The following is a 23,971-nucleotide window of genomic DNA, read 5'->3' on the forward strand; positions in this document are numbered from 1 at the left end:
GGAGCAAATGAGCTGAAAATAAAACTGCACAAGTTTCTTCTTCTGTTTTTTATTTTCTGATTTTTATATAAAAAATTAAATAACTGCTGCTGTTTGTGCGTTTAGCTGTACAAGATGGATGTTTATTAAATCCTGAAAATGTGGTTTAATGGTCAATACAGTGCCAACAAATGTTTTCATCAAAAGGTAAAATCAAATTTAATACTATAATACTATGAATAATATTTCTCTTTTATAAAACTTGATGACAGACATCTGCTGTGATGGTGTGAATAAAATCCAAAGTCATGAGGAAGCCTCAGTGTCCATCAGCTGTCCGTATGAGTCTCAGGATAAGAACAACCTGAAGTACCTCTGCAGAGGAAAGCAGCCCTCCACATGTCTGCAGCAGGCAGTAATCACCTCAGACAACACCCAGAACAGACGGTTCAGACTCACCGATGACAAGATGTCAAGATTCACAGTGAACATTGCCAGTCTGACTCTAGAAGATTCTGGGTTGTACCTTTGTGGTGTCCATAGAAACACAGGACTGGATGTTTTCTCTGCCATTGAGCTAAAGGTCAAAGGTGAGAGGTCATGATTATATTTTGTTGTAAATTAGCAAAATGAACACAAAGTTTTTTAAATAAAACTTCTACACACAAAGGGTTCATTGTTTCTCTCAATACTTAAATAACATTCTACAAATAAATCATTTTGATCTCTTTTGTCTAACAGAATGGTGCTGTGTGAAGTCAAAGAACATGAGCGGCATTGTGGGAAGTGCAGTAGCTCTGCAGTGTCCTTATCCACCACAACACCAGAAAAACAGGAAGTTCCTCTGCAAAGGAGACAAACGCAACAGCTGCACAGATATGATGAGTCAAAGCAGGTTCACACTGCACAATGGTTCCTCCAGCTCTTACTTGGTCCCAATCAAGGACCTGGAAGCAGGTGATGCTGGGACGTACTGGTGTGGATCAGATATACAGTGGAGTGTTGGAAACTACACCAAGATTCATCTGTCAGTAGGTAAGCAGATTATGAAAAAGTAAAATAAAAATGATAAGACACAAAGGAATTTAAAAAACAAACATAAAAATTTATTTTAAACTTCCATCACATTGAAGGAAGTTGTGTGTTCTCAGAATATTTTTCTTTCACAGACAGTCCACAGCTGACAACCATGAGCACCAGAACTGAAGGGGTTACAACACAACTCTGTAAAAATTTTTACGAGGGCATTAATGCCCTTGGTAGGGTCACCCATGGCAAACAGGTGTCTAGGGGAGGGACCAGACAAAGGGCAGCTCAAATCACCCCTATGATGACGACAAACCTTGGACCCAGGTTTCCCATGCCTGGACGTTGGTCACCGGGGGCCCTCTTCTGAAGACAGGAGGTGGGGCATGGAGGCGAGTGCTTGGTGGCAGGGCCCCCCACCTGGAATAAGAGTGTCCACATGTGCACCTGTCACCAGGACACTCTAGGCTGCAGCTCGATAACCGACTTTGTAGTCGTATTGTTGGACTTGAGGCTACATGTCTTGAACACTCGGGTGAAGAGAGGGGTGGAGCTGTCAACTGATCACCACCTGGTGGTGAGTTGGCTCAGGTGGTGGGAGAGGATGCTGGTCAGGCCTGGCAGACCTAAGCATGTTGTGAGTGTCTGCTGGGACCGTCTGGCTAAGTACCCTGTCAGAATGAGTTTCAACTCCCATCTCTGGTAGAGCTTCAACCATGTACAGGGTGAGGTGGGGGACATTGAGTCCGAGTGGGCTGTGTGTTTATTATCATGTTTACACCCTACCCTATTGTTGAGGCAGCCAGCCACAGCTGTGGCCATAAGGTCGTTGGTGCCTGTCATGGCGGTAACCCCCAAACTCGTTGGTGGACACCGGCAGTTAGGAACACCATCACTTTCATCAGAGTTGGGGAGAAGCCTGCAGTGGCTGCCTGAAATACCTCTCCTGGCCTGTTGGTGATGGAGTGTGATTGGGAGCTGAAAGTTGATTTGGGCAAGCAGCTGGAGTTCCCAGAAGCGGTCGCCAAGACAACATCAAGGCCAAACATTGTCCTCACCTCAGCAGCAACCAAGCAGGTAATTCTCTTGGAGCTCACTGTGCTGTGGGAGGGCCAGATGCAGGAAGGCCATGAGAGAAAGAGGGAAAAATACTCAGAGCTAGTGGAGGAGTGCTGGAACAATGGTTGGCATGCAAGATGCAAACCCATCGAACTGGGATGCTGAGGATTTTTGGACCAATCCCTCTGCAGGGCCTACAAGATGCTGACCAAGTGGTTCAAAAGAGTTGTGGATCAAGAGGGGAGAGACGTGGCCTACTAGGGTAGCACTACCTGGACACAAGCTGGGGCCTGATCAACCCTGGCTGGGTCCCCTGGGGGAAGGGGTCTGATTGTTGAAAGACCTGAAACCCCCTGTGATCCCAGGTTACATCACAGATGATGTGTCTAGGGGAAACGTAAAGTGTATATATTCCTTTATTATTTATTATTTATTTATTATTATTCCTTTATTAATTTCCTTTATTATCATGTTTACACCCTACCCTAAGTTTGACAACTACCTGGAGGAATCATCTGAAAACCCCTGTAGTACACTAGCAAGTAAGCAAGCAAGCTTACAGTCAGAAAATATATATATAGCTCTACGTTTAAAAAATAGCCAGATGGATGGATTAAATTTGAGTGAGATTTAAGAAAAAATATCGTTTCAAACTATACTGATTTACTAATAAAACTGTTACTTAAAGAAATGGTTTAAAATTTTGGATGTGCAGCTTCAGAATAATACAGAAGACAAGCCAAAGCAGAGAAATGATGAGTCACACCAGGTTCACACTGCACATCGTTTCTTCTGCTCCTTCTTGGTAACAATCTCAGAGCTGGAAGCAGGAGGTGCCGGGACGTACTGGTCTGGATCAGACTTGAACCAGAGTTTTGGAAACTACACCAAGGTTCATCTGTCACTTTGGTGTTGTGTGTAGAAACAGGCAGAAACCTGACGTGGAACTTGAAATTGAAAATGTTGTGGATGCAGTTTGTGTCAAAGATCGTCGATGAACTACATTTTGCAACCATTTGATAAAATGATGTTAAGAGTTAAGAATTTTCTGTAAAATGAAACAACTTGAGCTCCAAAATGGTCACATGTGAAACCAAACAGCTGGAGATGATTTGTCGTTTAATTTCCTCTCATATATACCTATATATATGATATATATATATATATATATATATATATATATATATATCATATATATATACTGGCTATTGTGAATGATGCCAGTCACCCTCTGCACACTGTCATCAGTGCACAGAGAAGCCTGACCAGTAACAGGCTGCTCCTCCCAAGAGTAGGACCAACCGGCTCAGAGACTCCTTTGTCCCCCGAGCCATCAAACTGTACAACTCTGCATTAGGCAGGAGAGGGAGAAGGAGGGGGGAGAGGGAGGTGTGCAGTCCGCCTGATACAACTCATGCACAATAACCCATACAAACAGTTGCAATAACTTATACGTGCAATAGTGAACTGGGAATCTGTACCACCTCTACTGTGTGCAATGCTTGTTTATATTGTTTCATTTAACTTATCTTATTGTTATTTATTGCATTCTATTTGTGCTTTTCTTGCACCTTGTTGCCTCTATTTTGCTTTGTACCTGTATATATTGTGTCTTGTGCTTGTCCTGCTTTACTGTTGGTGTTGTATTGCTGCTGGTACCCAAATTTCCCTGAGGACTCTCCAAAAGGGAATAATAAAGGATTTCTATTCTATTCTATTCTATTCTATTCTATTCTATTCTATTCTATTCTATTCTATACCTTGTCATTTGGTCTGCTCTCTCTTCTGTCTCATTAGTGATGCAAAAGAAAAGAAATCTTTATAAATCTGTAGTAAATATAAATAATAATAACAAGAAGTATGTATTTGATATGCTGCAGCATTAACAGTGTGTTTTGTATTCAGTGTAACAGCCAAGCAGCACCAGCAGAGGTCTCAGTGTGACACATGAAGCAGAGGAGTGGTTATGATTAGTAGATTAAATGTTAAGTGTCAGTCAGTTCAAGTGAGATTCACACTTGTTCAGCTGGTTTGATTGGTCTAAAATGCAATATTAATAACTGTTGTGTGACTGTTTTATTCTTTTGGAGATTGCTAAAATTCATTATCATAATCTGGTTTAATCATACAAAATCTTACTGGAAAAGGTTTCGAGATCTATTATTGAAGTAAAAGTAACATAAAACAATATGATGAAGACTCTGATACAATATAAAATTCTGTTTTTCTTTTTTCTTTTTTTTTTTGTCTTGAACGAAAGACGTTCACCTTCAACACCATAATGCTGGAATACTGTGGAAATTAAAAGTAGAAATGAAAAGAAATGTAAGGATTTCATGAACCACTGTTTTATTGATAGCAAAAATAAAGACAACATAAAATGTTAAAGTCAGAAATTTTACAATTTCTTGAAAATCAATAGTTCATCTTAAATTTGATTGAAGCAATAAATTAAAAAAGGCAGGACCAAGGACAACTACAGACTGTCATAGTAAATTATACTAAAAAGACACAGTTGGAGGAACATGATCCAGAAATTTAGACTAATTGCCAACAGGTCAGAAACATGATCAGGTATAATAATAAAGAGCACCTTAGAGATGTTTGTAACTCAGAAAGTAAACTAAAGGTGTCTATTCCTAAAAGTAGGATTGAGGAGGAAAAACGTTTATTGGAGGGTCCTCAAGTGAGGATACAAATATGAGATTAAATTAAATAAAAAAAGAAAATATTTAATTAATCCCAGAGATAACCTTCAATGTTCAAGGTTCTTCTTCATTTATTGGTTTTACTCTAGAATTCATTGTTGTAGATTTGCTCTGATGAGACGTCTTTATAGTCTGGTTGGTCCTCATCGGTATCATCAGGATGGTAACGCTTCATTTTTACAACAGCATCATGATTTTCATAAAGCTTAAAAAGAAAGAACACAGAACAGGAAAACTTCACTCACTAATCACCAACATAAGCTAGAATGAAATGGTTGTCTGGAAAATCTGCTCACAAATTTAGTCGGAAAAGTACGTCTACATTAATTCAGTTTGTTTGTTTTACTTAGCGAGGCAATTATCTTTTATAAACTAGTTTGCATTAACACTGTTATAAATTGGACTAATATGAATTTGTTTTAACAATGAATCGGCTTGAATTGATTATTTGTGAAGTGCATTGAGAAAACTTTATTGTTAATTGCTACTTACAAATAAAGCTAAACTGTACTGAATTTATATTCCACACAAAGCTTAAAAATAGCCCAACAATTAATCTGTATGTAAGTCTGTAATGATTCATCATCCAAAATAAATAAAAAAATAAAAAAGGAGAAATGCTCTGATGTTAATTCTCTTTATGACTATTTAGATAGGATTGTTTTAGGTAACAGCCCTACAGCCACACTTAAAGTCCTGAGAGGCCAATCATGTATGAAGCTGCACCTTAAACTGGATGGAAATATACAACAGCATGTTCTTTACAAGGATGTTTATGACAATCTATTCAGAAATGTTAGAGTTATACTGATCAAAGCAACTCAAAAGTGAGAAACAACATTCAAGCAAGAATGAGAAACTGGTGTTAACAGGAAGTTTTATTGATCTAAAGAAAGAAAACAGGAAGTTAGTGCAAGAGAGGGATTAAACTTTTTAGGATGTCTTCAAAGAGCGTCTTGATTGCAGAGAAAGTCACACTCTTTTTAAAAACTATTTAAATACATCTATACACTCTTACTTAATATCAGACTTAGTCTACATACATAAACACACACACACACACATTTCTAAGCAAAGCTTTGGACTTCAGTTTACTTACATCCTCTGAATCCACCACTCCCTGTGGGTCCACAGTCTTTGGTTTGCTTCTGTCTCCTGTAAAAAACAGACTATCAGAACATGTGTGCAGGTTTCTGTCTTTCTTTACAGGAGTGCTTATAAAAACCATCGCCTACCTCTGTCTTTGGAACATTTGTGCTTATAAACTATTACCAGCACAGATGCCATGATTAGCAGCAGCACCGCAGAAACAGGGAGAACCACATAGAGACCGGCATCTAAAACACAATTTAAAATAACACAGAATACAGATTAAAACCAGAGATCACCTCCTCACACATGTTCAAAGCACTTCACTGTTTGACCAGAACTGAGTATCTGAACTGGAGCCCCAGGCTGGACTCAGTCAGGTTAGTCTCAGGATTTTCAAGAATGAATTTTTCAGAGGTGGAAGAACTGTTTAGAGGTGTCTAATAAGTGAAAGTACTGATGCATGAATGTAGAACTACTGAATAAGAAGTAAAATTCATTTAATGAAAGTAGAGTTTCAGTAGAACTAGGGAACTATGTCCAGGGGCTGAAGCTACTTGATGCAGCCAGCTTGGTGTTGAGTCTTGGTGCAGCACTTTGCTGCACATCGCCCACCTCTCTCTCTGTCCTGTCAGACCATTTTGAAATAAAGGTGATTAGTGCCAGAACTGAAGAAATTCTTGTGAATGAGAGTTTTGTTTTTTGTTTTTTTTTTTTTGTTTGTTTTTTTTTTTTTTTTTAAACTAAACCCAGTCCTATTGAATTGACTTGACTTTAATAGCATAAAACACAACAGTAAAACATTTGTCACGTTTAACTGTTGCAAACTGACAGAGTTCACACTTTTAATGCTGTCTTCATATATCTTTACTTCCTTAAAGTAAACCTTCATTTATAATGCAGGAAAATCAACAAAATAGTGAGCTGACAAAGTTGATTTTCTATTTGTAGGGACTCTATATTTACTAATCCAAAGTACACTTACATGCATGCACACACACTTTTACCTTCAAAGGGGTTTCTGAGCCAGTGTATTGCTAGATGGGGCTGAGACATCAGCAACCACCTGATATCATTACTCAGCCTAACAATGATGGTATGAGTCAAAATCTATAAATACTAAACAGTATTTTAAGATCACGTTGTTATAACTTACTGAGACGAAAGGCCTTTGACCCAACCTTAATCTGTGTTCTAGTTTAACATTCAGGACTTAATGTTTGTTCTTCCATAAAGTAATGTAAACAGAGTAATGCAAATAAATAAACACACACACACACACACAAAATTATTTTACCGAGTACAGATGGTGATGGTGGTGTAACCCCTTCAGTACTGGTGCTGATGGTGGTCAGTTGTGGACTGTCTGTCAGAGAAAAAAGCATTCTTAGAACACCCAACATCCTTAAAAAATAACTTTTTTTTCTTATGTTTACTTTATTTTCATAATCTGCTTACCTACTGATAGATGAATCTTGGTGTAGGTTCCAACACTCCACTGTGCATCTGATCCACACCAGTACGTCCCAGCATCACCTGCTTCCAGGTCCTTGATTGTGACCAAGAAAGCTCTGTTCAAGTCATTGTGCAGTGTGACCCTGCTTTGGTTCATCATATCTGTGCAGCTGTTGTGTTTGTCTCCTTTGCAGAGGAACTTCCTGTTGTTCTGGTGTTGTGGTGGATAAGGACACTGCAGAGTTACTGCACGTCCCACAATGCCGCTCATGTTCTTTGACTTCACACAGCACCATTCTGTTAGACAAAACAGATGTTTGATCAAAATGATTTATTTGTAGAATTTTCTTTAAGTATTGACAGAAACAATTAACCCTTTCTGTGTAGAAGTTTTAATTAAAAAACTTTATTTTGCTAATTTACAACAAAATATAATCATGACCTCTCACCTTTGACCTTTAGCTCAACAGCAGTAAAAACATCCAGTCCTGTGTTTCTATGGACACCACAAAGGTACAACCCAGAATCTTCTAGAGTCAGACTGGCAATGTTCACTGTGAATCTTGTCGTCTTGTCATCGGTGAGTCTGAACCGTCTGTTCTGGGTGTTGTCTGAGGTGATTACTGCCTGCTGCAGACATGTGGAGGGCTGCTTTCCTCTGCAGAGGTACTTCAGGTTGTTCTTATCCTGAGACTCATACGGACAGCTGATGGACACTGAGGCTTCCTCATGACTTTGGATTTTATTCATTTCATCACAGCAGATGTCTGTCATCAAGTTTTATAAAAAGAGAAATATTGTTCATAGTATTATAGTATTAAATTTGATTTTACCTTTTGATGAAAACATTTGTTGGCACTGTATTGACCATTAAACCACATTTTCAGGATTTAATAAACATCCATCTTGTACAGCTAAACTCACAAACAGCAGCAGTTTTTTATTTAATGATTTTTTTGTAAAAATCAGAAAAAAAGAGAAGAAGAATCTACTGAAGTTTTATTTTCAGCTTTGTGGCTCCTTAAAATAAAAAACAGTTTTCTTGAATTTTATGTTCATTTTGACTTCTGGAAACACAAAGTTTATTTACATACCTTGTCTTATTTCCAGTTTAACTTCAGTGTAGATGTCTTTTATAATACCATGTCCTGCTCACAGCACACCAGTATTTTCCAGCATCCACAGTACTCGGATCAGAGATGGTGACGGTGAAGATTCTTGTCTTTCTGTCTTCATAGATGAAGTATTTGGTTTTATTTGTTTGTATTGTCGTAATCAGAATATCACTTTTACTACAGTCGTCTTTACACAGATACTTCTTATAATCCTCATAACCGTCATCATATTCACAGGGAATCTTAACATCTCTGCCCTCATATCCAAACACATGGATCACATCTGCTGCACTGCTCACACAACTCAAAGAAGCTGGAAAGAGAAAAACATTATTTAGTTTGTATATTCTTTAAGTTTGAGTGTCAAAATGTTGCGTGAAACAGCTTTTGAATACATATAAAAAAGTTGTTTTATTCATTATTAATATTTGATCTTTTGAGATAAATTAGGTGGGAAAGTTTAAACTTACTGCAGAGGAACAAAAGGATTTTTAAAGTCCACATCTTCATGTTTCTAAGAAAAACAACTAAGTGAAGTCCTGCAGCTGCAGCTTGAATCTGATGTGTGAAACATTTTGAGGAACAGTTTACTGAGAAAACTGGGTTGGAACATTTAACACCATCATCATACAGCAGTTCAACTTATAAGTGTTAGTCTGGGTCATACTTCTGCTTTTTGTTATAAGATGAATCAACTTAATCTCTTGGTAACAAAAAAAAAAAAGAAAGAAAAAGAAAAAGAAATAAACAACAGTGCCTTCTTCATTTATAGAAAAAAAACAACCTGTGTGATTTAGTGAAACAAACAGATAAAGAAATCCCAGAATAAAGTGTTGATATGATTCATATAAAGCAGGACTTCACTGAAACATCTGAGATACCAGGAAGATCATCTTCATCAATCCCTCACATCAGATTCATTTAAGCAGTTTTTTTTTTCTCTCTTCTCTTTTCTACTGGTCACATTTCTCCTTCACACAACACTCCAAAGAAAATCTGGAAAGAAAAAAGGAGAAAAAAGAAAAGAAAAAAATAATCAAACAAAGCAAAATATAAAACACATGAAGACAAGTGAATGAACTGTTCTCTTCTTGGTGTTCACATTTCTGTGTATTAATTAAAACATCCCAGTTAAAACCTGTCAGCTTATGATGTGTCCTGCAGGGAGGTGAACTTCACATGGATGAATCCACAGAACATGTGAGGTAAACCTGCTCCTCTTGCTTATTCTCTCCTGAATTAAACCCTTTTGTTTCATCTAATAAACAGATATTTATTTGTGTTTCAAAGTTGTCTCATTATAATCTTTAATGCAAAAAATGAATTCCCCTCTCAGGTTTGAAAGCTCTTTTATTCCACCTAATGATTAAGATGTTTGAAATTACATGTTCATGCACACAGATGTATGTTGTATCATTAGATAAATACTTTGTACTCTGTAATTAGAGAGGGACTACATGTCTGCACTGTGTTTGCATTAAGTTGAGTTTCATAACGTCTTTTGTCGTGGCACCTCCTCATGTTCAAGTTCTAAGAATAGAGGTGAATAGTGGTCCAGTTAGTGCTTAAAGAACATCCATTCCTCCCCAAAAATGAGGTTCACTACTTTTATTCTTCATGAACCATCATTAGAATAAATATATAATAAATAAAAATAAAGTGACTTACACAATTAGTTGGAAATCTAAAGGCTTTTAAAATAAAACTGACTTATTCAGTTTCATTTACTTGATATGAAATAAGTCAGTTTCTCCTTTCCAAAGAGAAAACACAAAGACACAGAAATTCTTCATGTTATGTCGTCTTGCAGAACCAAAACATTAAAGAGTTGTATCTCTGTTAAAAGAGCCTGTCCATTAGATTGATTTAATTCACATCATATATTAAAAACTACATAAAACTTTTGGCCTTCTGATACTGTAAGGTCTGTATTAAACATTACCTCAGACTTTCATGACGCTTTTCTAGCTGAAGACTGGTTACTGTGGGGATGTCTGTCAAGAAGGGAGATGTTAAGGCCCAATAGCTCCCTCTAGTGGAGGAAACAATTCCTGAAAAAAAAAACTCTTAGTTATGGGAGGACTTTGAAGCTGGTTTATAGTGTAAATTTTTAGTATTCATCCAATACCAAGTAAATCCTGGGCAGTGTCGTCGATTCCGATATGATGCCGATACCTTTACTTGAAATTTGCCTATACGGGCAGACCAACAAGCTGAAGCTCTCTATCAGCAGCCTGAGCGAGACGTCACTCGGTTGAGGGAGCTGCTTCAATACTGGGAGTTCAGTGACCCAAAGGTCACCCAAGCTGGGATCAAGGTTGGGACGGGATGTAAGTGGAGAGCTTCCAAGGCTGTGGGTGTTGCAGAGTCAAGACTACGGCAAAGGGTGCTGGTGGGCACAGTGGTACAGGGAAGAGCTGGTTTGGGTAGCGGTAGAACACCTCATGATGGTAGGGCACAGGGGAAGAGAGGAGGTCACTGATCCTTGAGGAGCTGCAAGATGGAGTAGAGTAGAAGCGGGTCAGCCAGATGGTGGGAAGGGGGCAGCAGGGAGCAAGCTGTGGAAAGCTGAACCCCATCACATAAAATTCTTGATCCAGGCAGTCTACAACGTGCTGTCTAGCCCATCTAACCTCTTTATCTGGGGTAGGGCCGACACACCAGCTTGCCCCCTCCGCCAGAAAAGAGGAACCCTGGAGCACATCCTCAGCTGTTGTCCGAGAGCCCTGGGTGGAGGACGCTACCGCTGGAGACATGACCAGGTCCTGAAGGCCATTGCAGATGCTATCTGCAGTGGGATCAGCCACAGCAAGAGCCTTTGCCCAGTAAGGGATGCCATCAAGCTGAAGAAGGAGCTATATCAGGCCTTTTTGGCCTGTGGGACTCCAGAGGCAGCTGATGGGTATCGGCGAGCTAAGCGGAGCGCAGCTTCGGCGGTCGCTAAGGCAAAAGCTCGGGCATGGGAGGAGTTTGGAGTGGCCACCAACGGCGGTGGTGAGGGCCCTTTTGAAGAAGAGCAATTTGGATTGTAATGATCTTAACAACTATAAACCTTTATCCAACTTACCACTTTTAAGTAAAATTTTAGAAAAACTGGTTTTTATTCAGCTTAATGATTTTTTAAACAGTAGAAATATCCTTGAGATATATCAGTCTGGATTTAGAGTGAAACACAGCACAGAGACTGCTCTCCTGAAGGTTTTAAATGATTTTAGGATTAACTGTGAGTCACAGAACCTCTCAGTGTTGGTGCTACTGGATCTTAGTGCAGCCTCTGACACAGTAGACCACACTATTCTTTTAAACTGACTGAAACACCTGGTGGGCCTCTCTGGTGCTGTTCACAACTGGTTCACTTCCTATCTCACGGACAGAACTTATATGGTAAGTTTGGATACATGCTCCTCTAAGATCCATAAAATGACATGTGGTGTGCCCCAAGGGTCAGTTTCAGGCCCTGTTCTTTTTAATTTGTATATGCTCCCTCTTGGCCGTGTCATCGGGAGGCATGGAGTAAACTTCCACAGTTATGCTGATGATACTCAGCTGTACATCTCCATGTCTCCTGATGACACGAGACCAATGGATGCCCTTTTCAACTGTATTTTAGATATCAAATCCTGGATGGCAGAAATCTTTTTACAGCTTAACCAGGACAAGACTGAAGTTTTAATCGTTGGTCCTGAGGCTCAGAGAGAGAAACTTTTAGCTAAATTACAGGCATTTGCATTAAATCCATCATCACAAGTAAAAAACCTGGGCATTATTTTTGACTCTAAGCTTGGTTTTATTCCACATATTAAACATATTACTAAAATAGGATTTTATCACCTAAAAAACATAGCCAGAGTCCGCCCCATTCTCTCTTAGGCCAACACGGAGATGCTGATGCATCCTTTTATCACCAGCCGTATTGACTACTGTAATGCCCTGCTCTCTGGTCTTCCCAAAAAGAGTATTGCACCTCTACAACTTCTACAGAACTCAGCTGCTCGTGTGCTGACGAAGACCAGAGGGCGGGCCCACATTACACCGGTTTTAGAATCACTGCATTGGCTCCCCTTGTGTTTCAGGATCGATTTTAAGGTTCTCTTACAGGTTTTTAAATGTCTTAATGGTCTTGGGCCTTCTTATCTTTCAGATTTACTTTTACCTTATGCACCCTCGCGGCCCCTGAGGTCTTCCAGTACTGTCCTGACTGTACCTAAAGTCAGGACACATACTCACGGAGAGGCAGCAGCAGTAAATCAGAATTGTTTCCAGTGCGGGTTGGACTCTGCCAAGGCTGCCCTCTGTCGCCGATTCTGTTCATAACTTTTATGGACAGAATTTCTAGGCGCAGCCGAGGTGTCGAGGGGATCCAGTTTGGTGGCCTCAGGATTGGGTCTCTGCTCTTTGCGGATGATGTGATTCTGTTGGCTTCAACGGGCCGTGATCTTCAGCTCTCACTGGAGCAATTCGCAGCCGAGTGTGAAGCGGCTGGGATGAGAATCAGAACCTCCAAATCCAAGACAATGGTCCTCAGCCGGAAAAGGGTGTAGTGCTCTCTCCGGGTCTGCGATAGGGTCCTGCCCCAAGTGGAGGAGTTCACGTATCTCGGGGTCCTGTTCACGAGTGGGGGAAGGATGGAGCGGGAGATCGACAGGCGGATTGGTGCGGTGTCAGCAGTGATGCGGACTCTGCATCGGTCTGTCGTGATGAAGAGGGAGCTGAGCCAAAAGGCAAAGCTCTCGATTTACCTGTCCATCTACGTTCGTACCATCACCTATGGTCATGAGCGGTGGGTAGCGACCGAAAGAACGAGATCGAGAACGAATACAAGCAGCTGAAATGAGTTTTCTCCGCAGGGTGGCCGGGCTCTCCCTTAGAGATAGGGTGAGAAGCTCGGTGATCCGGGATGGGCTCAGAGTAGAGCCGCTGCTCCTCCACATCGAGAGGAGCCAGATGAGGTGGCTCAGGCATCTGGTTAGGATGGCTCCTGGACGCCTCCCTGGTGAGGTGTTCCAGGCACGTCCCCCCGGGGAAGACTTAGGACACGGTAGGTAGCGCTACCCTACTAGGCCACGTCTCTCCCCTCTTGATCTACAACCCTTTTGAACCACTTGGTCAGCATCTTGTAGGCACTGCAGAGGGATTGGTCCAAAAATCCTCGGCATCCCAGTTCGATGGGTTGGCATCTTGCACGCCAACCATTGTCCCAGCACTCCTCCTGAGTATTTTTCCCTCTTTCTCTCATGGCCTTCCTGCATCTGGTCCTCCCACGGCACAGTGAGCTCCAAGAGAATTACCTGCTTGGTTGCTGCTGAGGTGAGGACAATGTTTGGCCTTGATGTTGTCTTGGCAACCGCTTCTGGGTACTCCGGCTGCTTGCCCAGGTCAACTTTCAGCTCCCAATCACACTCCATCACCAACAGGCCAGGAGAGGTATTTCAGGCAGCCGCTGCAGGCTTCTCCCCAGCTCTGACGAATGTGATGGTGTTCCTAACTGGGCAAAGGCTCTTGCTGTGGCTGATCCCACTGCAGATAGCATCCGCGATGTCCTTCAGGACCTGGTCATGTTTCCAGCGGTAGCGTCCTCCATCCGAGGCTCTCAGACAACAGCTGAGGATGTGCTCCAGCGTTCCTCTTTTCTGGCGGAGGGGGCAAGCTGGTGTGTCGGCCCTTCCCCAGGTAAAGAGGTTAGATGGGCTAGACAGCACGTTGTAGACCGCCTGGATCAAGAATTTTATGTGATGGGGTTCAGCTTTCCACAGCTTGGTTCATGTGACCTTGCGCTCCACAGCTTGTCCAGGCTCCCTGATGCCCCCTTCCCACCATCTGGCTGACCCGCTTCTACTCTACTCCAGCTTGCCGCTCCTCAAGGATCAGTGACCTCCTCTCTTCCCCTGTGCCCTACCATCATGAGGTGTTCTACCGCTACCCAAACCAGCTCTTCCCTGTACCACTGTGCCCACCAGCACCCTTTGCCGTAGTCTTGACTCTGCAACGCCCACAGCCTCGGAAGCTCTCCACTTACATCCCATCCTAAATGGTAAATGGTCCGTATTTATATAGCACTTTACTGTACCTGGGATGATACCCAAAGCGGTTTACATTATACATCACATTCACCCATTCACACACATTCACACACTGATGGCGGAAGCTGCCATGCAAGGCTCTCGACCACGACCCATCAGGAGCAATTAGGGGTTCGGTGTCTTGCCCAAGGACACCTCGACATGAACTCGACTTGGCCGAGGATCGAACCGGCAACCCTTGGGTTACAAGACGACCGCTCTACCTTGCTGAGCCACGTCGCCCCTTGATCCCTGCCTGGGCGACCTTTGGGTCACTGAACTCCCAGTATTGAAGCAGCTCCCTCAACCGAGTGACTTCTCGCTCAGGCTGCTGATAGAGCTTCAGCTTGTTGGTCTGCCCGTATAGGCAAATTTCAAGCAAAGGTATCGGTATCATATTGGAATCGACGACACTGCCCAGGATTTACTTGGTATTAGATGAATACTAAAATTTGCACTATAAACTAGCTTCAAAGTCCTCCCATAACTAAGAGTTTTTTTTTCCAGGAATTGTTTCCTCCACTAGAGGGAGCTATTGGGCCTTAACATCTCCCTTCTTGACAGACATCCGCACAGTAACCAGTCTTCAGCTAGAAAAGCGTCATGAAAGTCTGAGGTAATGTTTAATACAGACCTTACAGTAACAGACAGACCTTACAGTATCAGAAGGCCAAAAGTTTTATGTAGCTGTTAATATATTGATTGAGTGAATTAAATCAATCTAATGGACAGGCTCTTTTAACAGAGATACAACTCTTTAATGTTTTGGTTCTGCAAGACGACATAACATGACGAATTTCTGTGTCTTTGTGTATATCAAGTAAATGAAACTGAACAAGTCAGTTTTATTTTAAAAGCCTTTAGATTTCTAACAAATTGTGTAAGTCACTTTATTTTTATTTATTATATATTTATTCTAAAGATGGTTCATGAAGAATAAAAGTAGTGAACGTCATTTTTGGGGAGGAACGGATGTTCTTTAAGCACTAACTGGACCTCTATCCTTAGAACTTGCTCCACATGAAGAGGTACCACGACAAAAGACGTTATGAAACTCAACTTAATGCAAACACAGTGCAGACGTGTAGTCCCTCTCTAATTACAGAGTACAAAACATACATCTGTGTGCATGAACATGTAATTTCAAACATCTTAATCATTAGGTGGAATAAAAGAGCTCTCAAACCTGAGAGGGGGATTTATTTTTCCATTAAAGATTATAATTAGAAAACTTTGATACACAAATAAATATCTGTTTATTAGATGAAACAAAAGGGTTTAATTCAGGAGAGAATAAGCAAGAGGAGCAGGTTTACCTCACATGTGGATTCATCCATGTGAAGTTCACCTCCCTGCAGGACACATCATATGCTGACAGGTTTTAACTGGGATGTTTGAATTAATACACAAAAATGTGAACACCAAGAAGAGAACAGTTCATTCACTTGTCTTTATGTGTTTTATATTTTGCTTTGTTTGATCATTTTTTTCTTTTCTTTTTTCTCCTTTTTTCTTTCCAGATTTCCTTTGGAGTGTTGTTTGAAGGAGGAATGTGACCAGTAGAAAAGAGAAGAGAGAAAAAAAACTGCTTAAATGAATCTGATGTGAGGGATTGATGAAGATGATCTTCCTGGTATCTCAGATGTTTCACTTTATTCTGGACTTTCTTTATCTGTTTGTTTCACTAAATCACACAGGTTGTTTTTTTTTTTCTATAAATGAAGAAGGCACTGTTGTTTATTTCTTTTTCTTTCTTTTTTTTTTTTTGTTTTTTTTTTTTTTTTGTTTACCAAGAGATTAAGCTGATTCATCTTATAACAAAAAGCAGAAGTATGACCCAGGCTAACGCTTATAAGTTGAACTGTTGTATGATGATGGTGTTAAATGTTCCAACCCAGTTTTCTCAGTAAACTGTTCCTCAAAATGTTTCACACATCAGATTCAAGCTGCAGCTGCAGGACTTCACTTAGTTGTTTTTCTTAGAAACGTGAAGATGTGGACTTTAAAAATCCTTTTGTTCCTCTGCGGTAAGTTTAAACTTTACCACCTAATTTATCTCAAAAGATCAAATATTAATAATGAATAAAACAACTTTTTTATATGTATTCAAAAGCTGTTTCACGCAACATTTTGACACTCAAACTTAAAGAATATACAAACTAAATAATGTTTTTCTCTTTCCAGCTTCTCTGAGTTGTGTGAGCAGTGCAGCAGATGTGATCCATGTCTTTGGATATGAGGGCAGAGATGTTAAGATTCCCTGTGGCTATGGTCACGGTTATGAGGATTATGAGAAGTATCTGTGTAAGGACGACTGTAGTAACAGTGATATTCTGATTACGACAAAACAAACAAATAAAACCAAATACTTCATCTATGAAGACAGAAAGACAAGAATCTTCACCGTCACCATCTCTGATCCGAGTACTGTGGATGCTGGAAAATACTGGTGTGCTGTGAGCAGGCCTGGTATTATAAAAGACATCTACACTGAAGTTAAACTGGACATAAGACAAGGTATGTAAATAAACTTTGTGTTCCCAGGGGTCAAATCAAACATTTTCATCAAGAAAACTATTTCTTTTTTCAAGAAGCTTAAAATGCTGAAAATAAAACTGCAGTAGATTCTTCTTCTCTTTTTTTCTGATTTTTACATTAAAAATCATTAAATAAAAAACTGCTGCTATTTGAGTTTAGCTGTACAAGATGGAAATCCTGAAAATGTGGTTTAATGGTCAATACAGTGCCAACAAATGTTTTCATCAGAAGGTAAAATCAAATTTAATACTATAATACTATGAATAATATTTCTCTTTTATAAAACTTGATGACAGACATCTGCTGTGATGAAATGAATAAAATCCAAAGTCATGAGGAAGCCTCAGTGTCCATCAGCTGTCCGTATGAGTCTCAGGATAAGAACAACCTGAAGTACCTCTGCAGAGGAAAGCAGCCCTCCACATGTCTGCAGCAGGCAGTAATCACCTCAGACAACACCCAGAACAGACGGTTCAGACTCACCGATGACAAGACGACAAGATTCACAGTGAACATTGCCAGTCTGACTCTAGAAGATTCTGGGTTGTACCTTTGTGGTGTCCATAGAAACACAGGACTGGATGTTTTTACTGTTGTTGAGCTGGAAGTTGAAAGTAAGAGACACAGATACACCACATAAATTTATTTGACCATTTTTAATGCAACACATTGTAAGAGAAAAGAACCAGATGAATAAATGTTTCTTAAGAATGACAAAAACTGTTTTATTTTATAGGTAGGAATATAATATAGGACTATGAAAGATTTTACTGTGAACTCATCCGACGGCCTGAAGTCAACATGTTATGATTTAGTTATTTGATTTATTTACTCTGTCCAACAGAATGGTGCTGTGTGAAGTCAAAGAACATGAGAGGCATTGTGGGACATGCAGTTACTCTGCAGTGTCCTTATCCACCACAACACCAGAAAAACAGGAAGTTCCTCTGCAAAGGAGACAAACGCAACAGCTGCACAGATATGATGAACCAAAGCAGGGTCACACTGCACAATGACTTGAACAGAGCTTTCTTGGTCACAATCAAGGACCTGGAAGCAGGTGATGCTGGGACGTACTGGTGTGGATCAGATGCACAGTGGAGTGTTGGAAACTACACCAAGATTTATCTGTCAGTAGGTAGGCAGATTATGAAAATAAAGTAAACATAAGAAAAAAAAGTTATTTTTTAAGGATGTTGGGTGTTCTAAGAATGCTTTTTTCTCTGACAGACAGTCCACAGCTGACCACCATCAGCACCAGTACTGAAGGGGTTACACCACCATCACCATCTGTACTCGGTAAAATAATTCTGCCTGTGTGTGTGTGTATTTGCATTACTCTGTTTACATTACTTTATGGAAGAACAAACATTAAGTCCTGAATGTTAAACTAGAACACAGATTAAGGTTGCGTCAAATGTCTTTCGTCTCAGTAAGTTATAACAATGTGATCTTAAAATACTGTTTAGTATTTATAGATTTTGACTCATACCATCATTGTTAGGCTGAGTAATTACATCAGGTGGTTGCTGATGTCTCAGCCCCATCTAGCAATACACTGGCTCAGAAACCCCTTTGAAGGTAAAAGTGTGTGTGCATGCATGTAAGTGTACTTTGGATTAGTAAATATAGAGTTCACACAAATAGAAAATCAACTTTGTCAGCTCACTTTTTTGTTGATTTTCCTGCATTATAAATGAAGGTTTACTTTAAGGAAGTAAAGATATATGAAGACAGCATTAAAAGTGTGAACTCTGTCAGTTTGCAACAGTTAAACGTGACAAATGTTTTACTGTTGTGTTTTATGCTATTAAAGTCAAGTCAATTCAATCTAGCAATACACTGGCTCAGTGTTTTTTGTTCAGTCTTTTCAATTTGAACCTGAGCACACAAACAAGAAATCACTGAAATACACTTAAATCTGGACAATCAAATGGACGAGGAGGAGAGAGTATATCTCCAAAATATCTCCTGTTTGTTCAGCAGCTGCTTGCTGCAATCAGCTCTGCTTTGTTTTTGCAGCTGTTCAATAGTGTGAGAGTTCTTCTAAATACCATCAAAAAAGGATTTCCACTTTCAAAAGAGGAGAGTACACAGAGCAGGGTTTACAATTTTGTTAACAATAAAATTGATTCTCTTCTTTGAAAAAAAAAATATAAGAAAATTAAAAAAAATAATACTAAAAGACAAAATACTAAAATGGTTAAGAGGCAAGCATCCAGAATATGTCCCAGCATGCTCCTAATATTTCTCAATGGAGACAATTCAGTTCAACCAGCCGGCCTGGGTTTGTGGTCATCACCCTGTTGGCTGGATATCCTCGACACGCCACAGTTTGGGGAGGGGAAGTGTAACTCAATTGGTGCAATTTTCTAGGAGGAGGAAAGAGGTTGCACGCCTATGGCATCCACAAGCTCTTCCACTTTCCTTTACTTAGCTGGTAAAAAGCGTTGCAGTAGTCTCCTCAAGGCCTGGCCAATCCTGCAGCTTCTCCAGTTCTCTGCCTGCAGTCCCTGCAGCTTCCTCTGACTCCTTCAGTCCCGCCTATACTGCAGCTTTGTCTCTGTTCTGTCCTCCTTCACTTCTGCTCCACTTGGTCTGCTGCTTGCCTTCCCCCTACACATCCTCCCTCAGTCCTTAAGAAAGGCTCCTTATTACTCATTGTCCAATCCAGAGCCAGGGGGTGTGGAGACATAACTGAAATCATCTGTTCTCAATCATGTCCAGGTGTCTACCCTCATGCAATTAGAAACACAGCAAGTGAAATATAAAACCCAATATAAAAGTCCACACAAATGTCAATGGCCATACTCATGCAAAACCACAAAACCATAAAACTGATCAAAAATTAGCTAAAGGAAAATAAAGTTCCACTTTGACATTCACAGTAAACATCTGGATCATAATATTAGAATATAAAAGTTGCCATGGCTCTAAAATAGGGGTACAGTTGCCATCCTGTGCCACACTTAGATCAGTCCCTGGAGATCAGGCAGGTTGTTTGGTGTCACTTCTTATGCGTCACACTTGAAATACAAAAACACATGCTAGCATTATGCATGCATGTGTGTGTTTCTGGAAGTGTGCTGTGTGTATTTACTGTGTTCTGGTTTTTCTTCTTTTCAGATGGGATTTTATTTTACATTCTACCTGCAGTTCTGACTCTGCTTTTCATCTTAACATTTGCCCTTGTAATGGTTTTTAAAAACAACATGAAAAGGTCACAAGGTAAATTTTTAGAGAAATTGCGTCCACACAGACACATCAACACAAGAGAAATCACTTAAGTTTGTTTTATTGTTTTAGTCGGTGGAGTCGGTATGAACACTGCTGATTCAGGGGCAGAAATGAGGGTCAATGATGTAAGTAAACCAGGCTGCAGGTACAAAACATATTTAGATGTCTATATTGTTATTTATTGTGTGTTTTATTGTCTTTATATTTTATTTCATTTTATTTTTTAGGTTTATGAAATGCATGAAGTAGTAGACATGAGCTCTGTCCATCCACTGAGCAACTTGAATGATGATGCCATCTACCTCAACTTCATCACAGCTGCACAGATCTATGATAATTAGACCTGAAGAGAGTTTGAATCAAACACTGTCTCATACATCTCCTTTTCTTCTAAGAATATGCGGAAGTGTCAGGCAGGTGTGAATAGTTGGAACTTAAATTTAAACATGTATAAACACAAACAAACAGTATTATTGAAACAGCAGTAACTTCTGCATTTATTATAAGACACACTGTGGACCTCATTTTATGTTGATGTTGAAGAGACTTCAAATTGTGTATTCATTCAGGAATATAATCTACATACACATTTAAGATATTTGCATATTTACCACAGTGAGGTGGTGTATGACACTGACTCAAAATAAAACTCAGTGTGTAAATGACCTTCAGTAATGACCAAGTTTAACAAGTTTTCTAATCTTTTTAAGTGTCATACACTGTCAAAAAGAAAGCTGTTTTATTTTAAAATTCATGCTTTTATTTTGAAGTAAATGCTGCCACAGAAACTAGAGATGGGATTTATGGCTCTTTGAAGGGAGCCGGATCTTAAGGAGCCGTTCCTTTCAAAGAGCCATTCAAAAGACTGGCTTGTTCTCACAATATCTTACAAAATTTAACAATATATAAGAATGACAAACAATCCAAATATGTACCTATATAAAATCTACTATACAAGATTAAAAAATTGTAGGAGAAGTATAGATAAGAAAGGAGAAACCTGAGCAGTCAGTGCAAATTCTAGTAACTGTTTTTGGTTGAACTCACAGCTTTTGTTTCCAAACAAACTCTCTGCCCATAGATGCTTCACATGATTGGAGCGTGTTGGACATCAGACTTCTATGATGTCACAAATGTTATTTATTTTATTGTTATTTTACTCAACTGTACTACTTATTATTTAACTATTTATTCATTTATTTATTCATTCAGTCATTTTTAGCTGGTAAGGGGCGGGGGGGGGGGGGGTTGTTGGGCTCAGTGTGTGTGTATACGTGTGTGTGTGTGTGTGTGTGTGTGACTGTGTGAAAGATTTCATTCACTGTTTTTATTCTTATTCTTATTCTACTTTTATGTATGTAAAGGCTTGTTTTATTGAACAATGAGATATGAATTGAGATGCATAAATGCTTTTAATCATGTAAAGAAATTTGTGTTGCCTTTATAAATAAAGTTTGATTTGATTTGATTTGATGAAGGCAGTGTCAAAAATTTGTATAGAAAAAGAATGGCTCACAAATGAATGGTTTTACAGCTGTGAATCGGTTCCCATCGTTCATTTAAAAGAGTCGTTCAAAATTATCAATTCGTTCATCGACATCACATCTCTAATAGAAAAGGAAATACATATGAGAAAAACGAGAGAAAGAACAGAGCAAACTATGCAAAACGGCAAACATATCAACAGTTATATTTAGTTCCTGGCTGACAGCAGGCACAAGGTGTTTAATACTTTATGGTTTATAATATTTGTATATGTATATGAGTGATGGCTAAGCTAAGGTTTGGTTGTGTCTTATATTACAGTCTAGCAATTATATGATTAGATGGGGTTTTTTTTTTTTTATTTCTATAGCTTTTACGGTATGTTCACACTGTTTATGGCTCACTGCGAAGATTTTCTTCAATAAAATTGTGCAAACATCAGTGCGGGCGACTATCATTCAGCCAGGGATGCTATAGAAGAGCTTACCTCACTGGTTCCACCAGCTCCTGATTGAAAGAAATAAAGGCTGCATGGATTTGTTCTGATGGTCTAAGAAAGTTACTTCTACTCTCAAAATGGAAACATCTGAAAATCAACCTGATGAAAATGACTGTCAGACAGGCGACGATGAGGAGTTTTGCAGATCTGCACTTCAAAGGAAACTCACTGAAAAAATGGCTGAATTCCAGAGAATGCCAGAGCCATCTGTATTTAAGGGGGATCCAATCCAGCTTATTGAGTGGAAAGCATAGTTCATATCACTTATAGACAAGAAAAACATTTCATCAGCAGACAAGCTATATTATCCGAAGAGATATGTAGGAGGTCCAGCACGCAAGATACTTGATGGGATATTTTACAGAAATGATGATGAAGCCTACAGGGATGCATGGAACCGGCTTAACCACAGATATGGTCAGCCGTTTGTTATACAAAGGGCATTCAGAGAGAGCTTTCATCCTGGTCAAAAGTCCAGTCTAAAGATGCAGAGGGACTCAGGTCTTTTGCTGATTTTTTGCATTCATGTCAAGAAGCCATGCTTCATGTTAAAGGGCTTGAAATCCTGAATGACTGTGAGGAAAACCAGAAACCAGTTCAGAAACTACCAGACTGGGCTGCATCACGATGGAACCACCAAGTCACTCAGGTAATGAAAGACAAACATGATTTTCCAAACTTCAGAGAGTTTGTTGACTTCGTGCTTTTAGAGGCATAAATTGCATGTAACCCCATAACCTCTCTCCATGCACTACATTCTGATTACACTGCAGAAAAACATCATTTTAAGGAGAAGAAAACTAACTCTAACATTCTTCACACACAAACAATTGCAGAAACAGAAAATAAGGTGCAGTTAAAAGGAGGCTTAAAACCACCATGCATGTTCTGTAATGGTAATAAACATCAATTGCACAGTTGTTCTCAATTCAAAGAAAGGCTCTTGATGAAAGGAGAAAATATGTGAAAGAACATAAACTGTGCTTTGGATGTGTGAAGCCAGGCCACAGTGTCAAACGCTGTCATCACAGGCACTCCTACAACACCTGTAAAGGAAGAAACCCAACCTGCCATGACAACAACTTTGTCAAGGTCAAACTGGTCTCAAGCTAAAGCACAACAGATGAGACTGCTACCACACTGTCACTCACCTTGGAGAATGAGAAATCATTAGACATCACCTCCATTGTTCCAGTGTGGGTGTCTTCTGGAAGAAATCCAGGTATGGAAAAGCTTTGCTTGCCCCCAAAGTGACACAGTTTTTATCGATCAGGAAGTCAGTCATAGCTTGTAAGTAAAGGCTCATCCAGTAAGACTGACGTTAACTACCATGATTGGAAAGGATACATTAACTGACAGTGAATGAGTCTCAGGTCTCAGGGTGAGAGGCAACAACTCCATCAGATTCATTGAGCTCCCTAGTGCTGGAGAGCATTCCACCTTCTCTGCATGCTACTGATAAAGAAGACATTCGACCTCACCCTTGGCAACACAAATCTAGAGAGAGCTTTAGGGATACACTGGCACATCGAATCTGACAGTTTCTGATTTCGAATCAACTTGAAAGATCAGCCAGATACACGATGAGGAATGTTATCCACAGTTGTCTCTCTTTATGACCCCCTGGGATTCGTTGCTCCATTCCTGCTCACTGGAAAAAGAATACTTAAGGAAATGTGCAAGCATGGTACAGGATGGGATGACCCTCTGACTGATGAATTA

At 39.8% G+C, this 23,971-nt stretch overlaps 3 protein-coding genes across 3 annotated transcripts; 2 read left to right on the top strand and 1 right to left on the bottom strand.

Annotated features, from left to right (window-relative positions):
* Positions 1–244: 244 nt before the first annotated feature.
* LOC121638019 (polymeric immunoglobulin receptor-like) lies at positions 245–2,325 on the top strand. The gene is made up of 3 exons (XM_041982439.1): positions 245–569; positions 721–1,006; positions 2,256–2,325. The coding sequence occupies exons 1-3, from the start codon at positions 245–247 to the stop codon at positions 2,323–2,325; spliced, it is 681 nt and encodes a 226-aa protein (XP_041838373.1).
* Positions 2,326–4,520: 2,195 nt separating this feature from the next.
* On the bottom strand, positions 4,521–8,490 carry LOC121637661 (polymeric immunoglobulin receptor-like). Its single transcript, XM_041981859.1, has 7 exons — positions 8,411–8,490; positions 7,766–8,083; positions 7,320–7,613; positions 7,159–7,227; positions 6,008–6,109; positions 5,872–5,927; positions 4,521–4,977 (listed from the first exon to the last, which is right to left on the bottom strand). Exons 2-7 carry the CDS (start codon positions 8,064–8,066, stop codon positions 4,858–4,860), a joined length of 942 nt encoding a protein of 313 aa, XP_041837793.1. The 5' UTR covers positions 8,067–8,083; positions 8,411–8,490; the 3' UTR covers positions 4,521–4,857.
* Positions 8,491–16,894: 8,404 nt separating this feature from the next.
* LOC121638020 (polymeric immunoglobulin receptor-like) lies at positions 16,895–23,362 on the top strand. Its single transcript, XM_041982440.1, has 5 exons — positions 16,895–17,007; positions 17,325–17,642; positions 17,873–18,166; positions 18,259–18,327; positions 23,253–23,362. The coding sequence occupies exons 2-5, from the start codon at positions 17,342–17,344 to the stop codon at positions 23,360–23,362; spliced, it is 774 nt and encodes a 257-aa protein (XP_041838374.1). The 5' UTR covers positions 16,895–17,007; positions 17,325–17,341.
* The last annotated feature ends 609 nt before the right edge of the window (positions 23,363–23,971 follow it).

This window comes from Melanotaenia boesemani, chromosome 4 (genome assembly GCF_017639745.1).
Source record: "Melanotaenia boesemani isolate fMelBoe1 chromosome 4, fMelBoe1.pri, whole genome shotgun sequence".
Classification (NCBI taxonomy): domain Eukaryota; kingdom Metazoa; phylum Chordata; class Actinopteri; order Atheriniformes; family Melanotaeniidae; genus Melanotaenia; species Melanotaenia boesemani.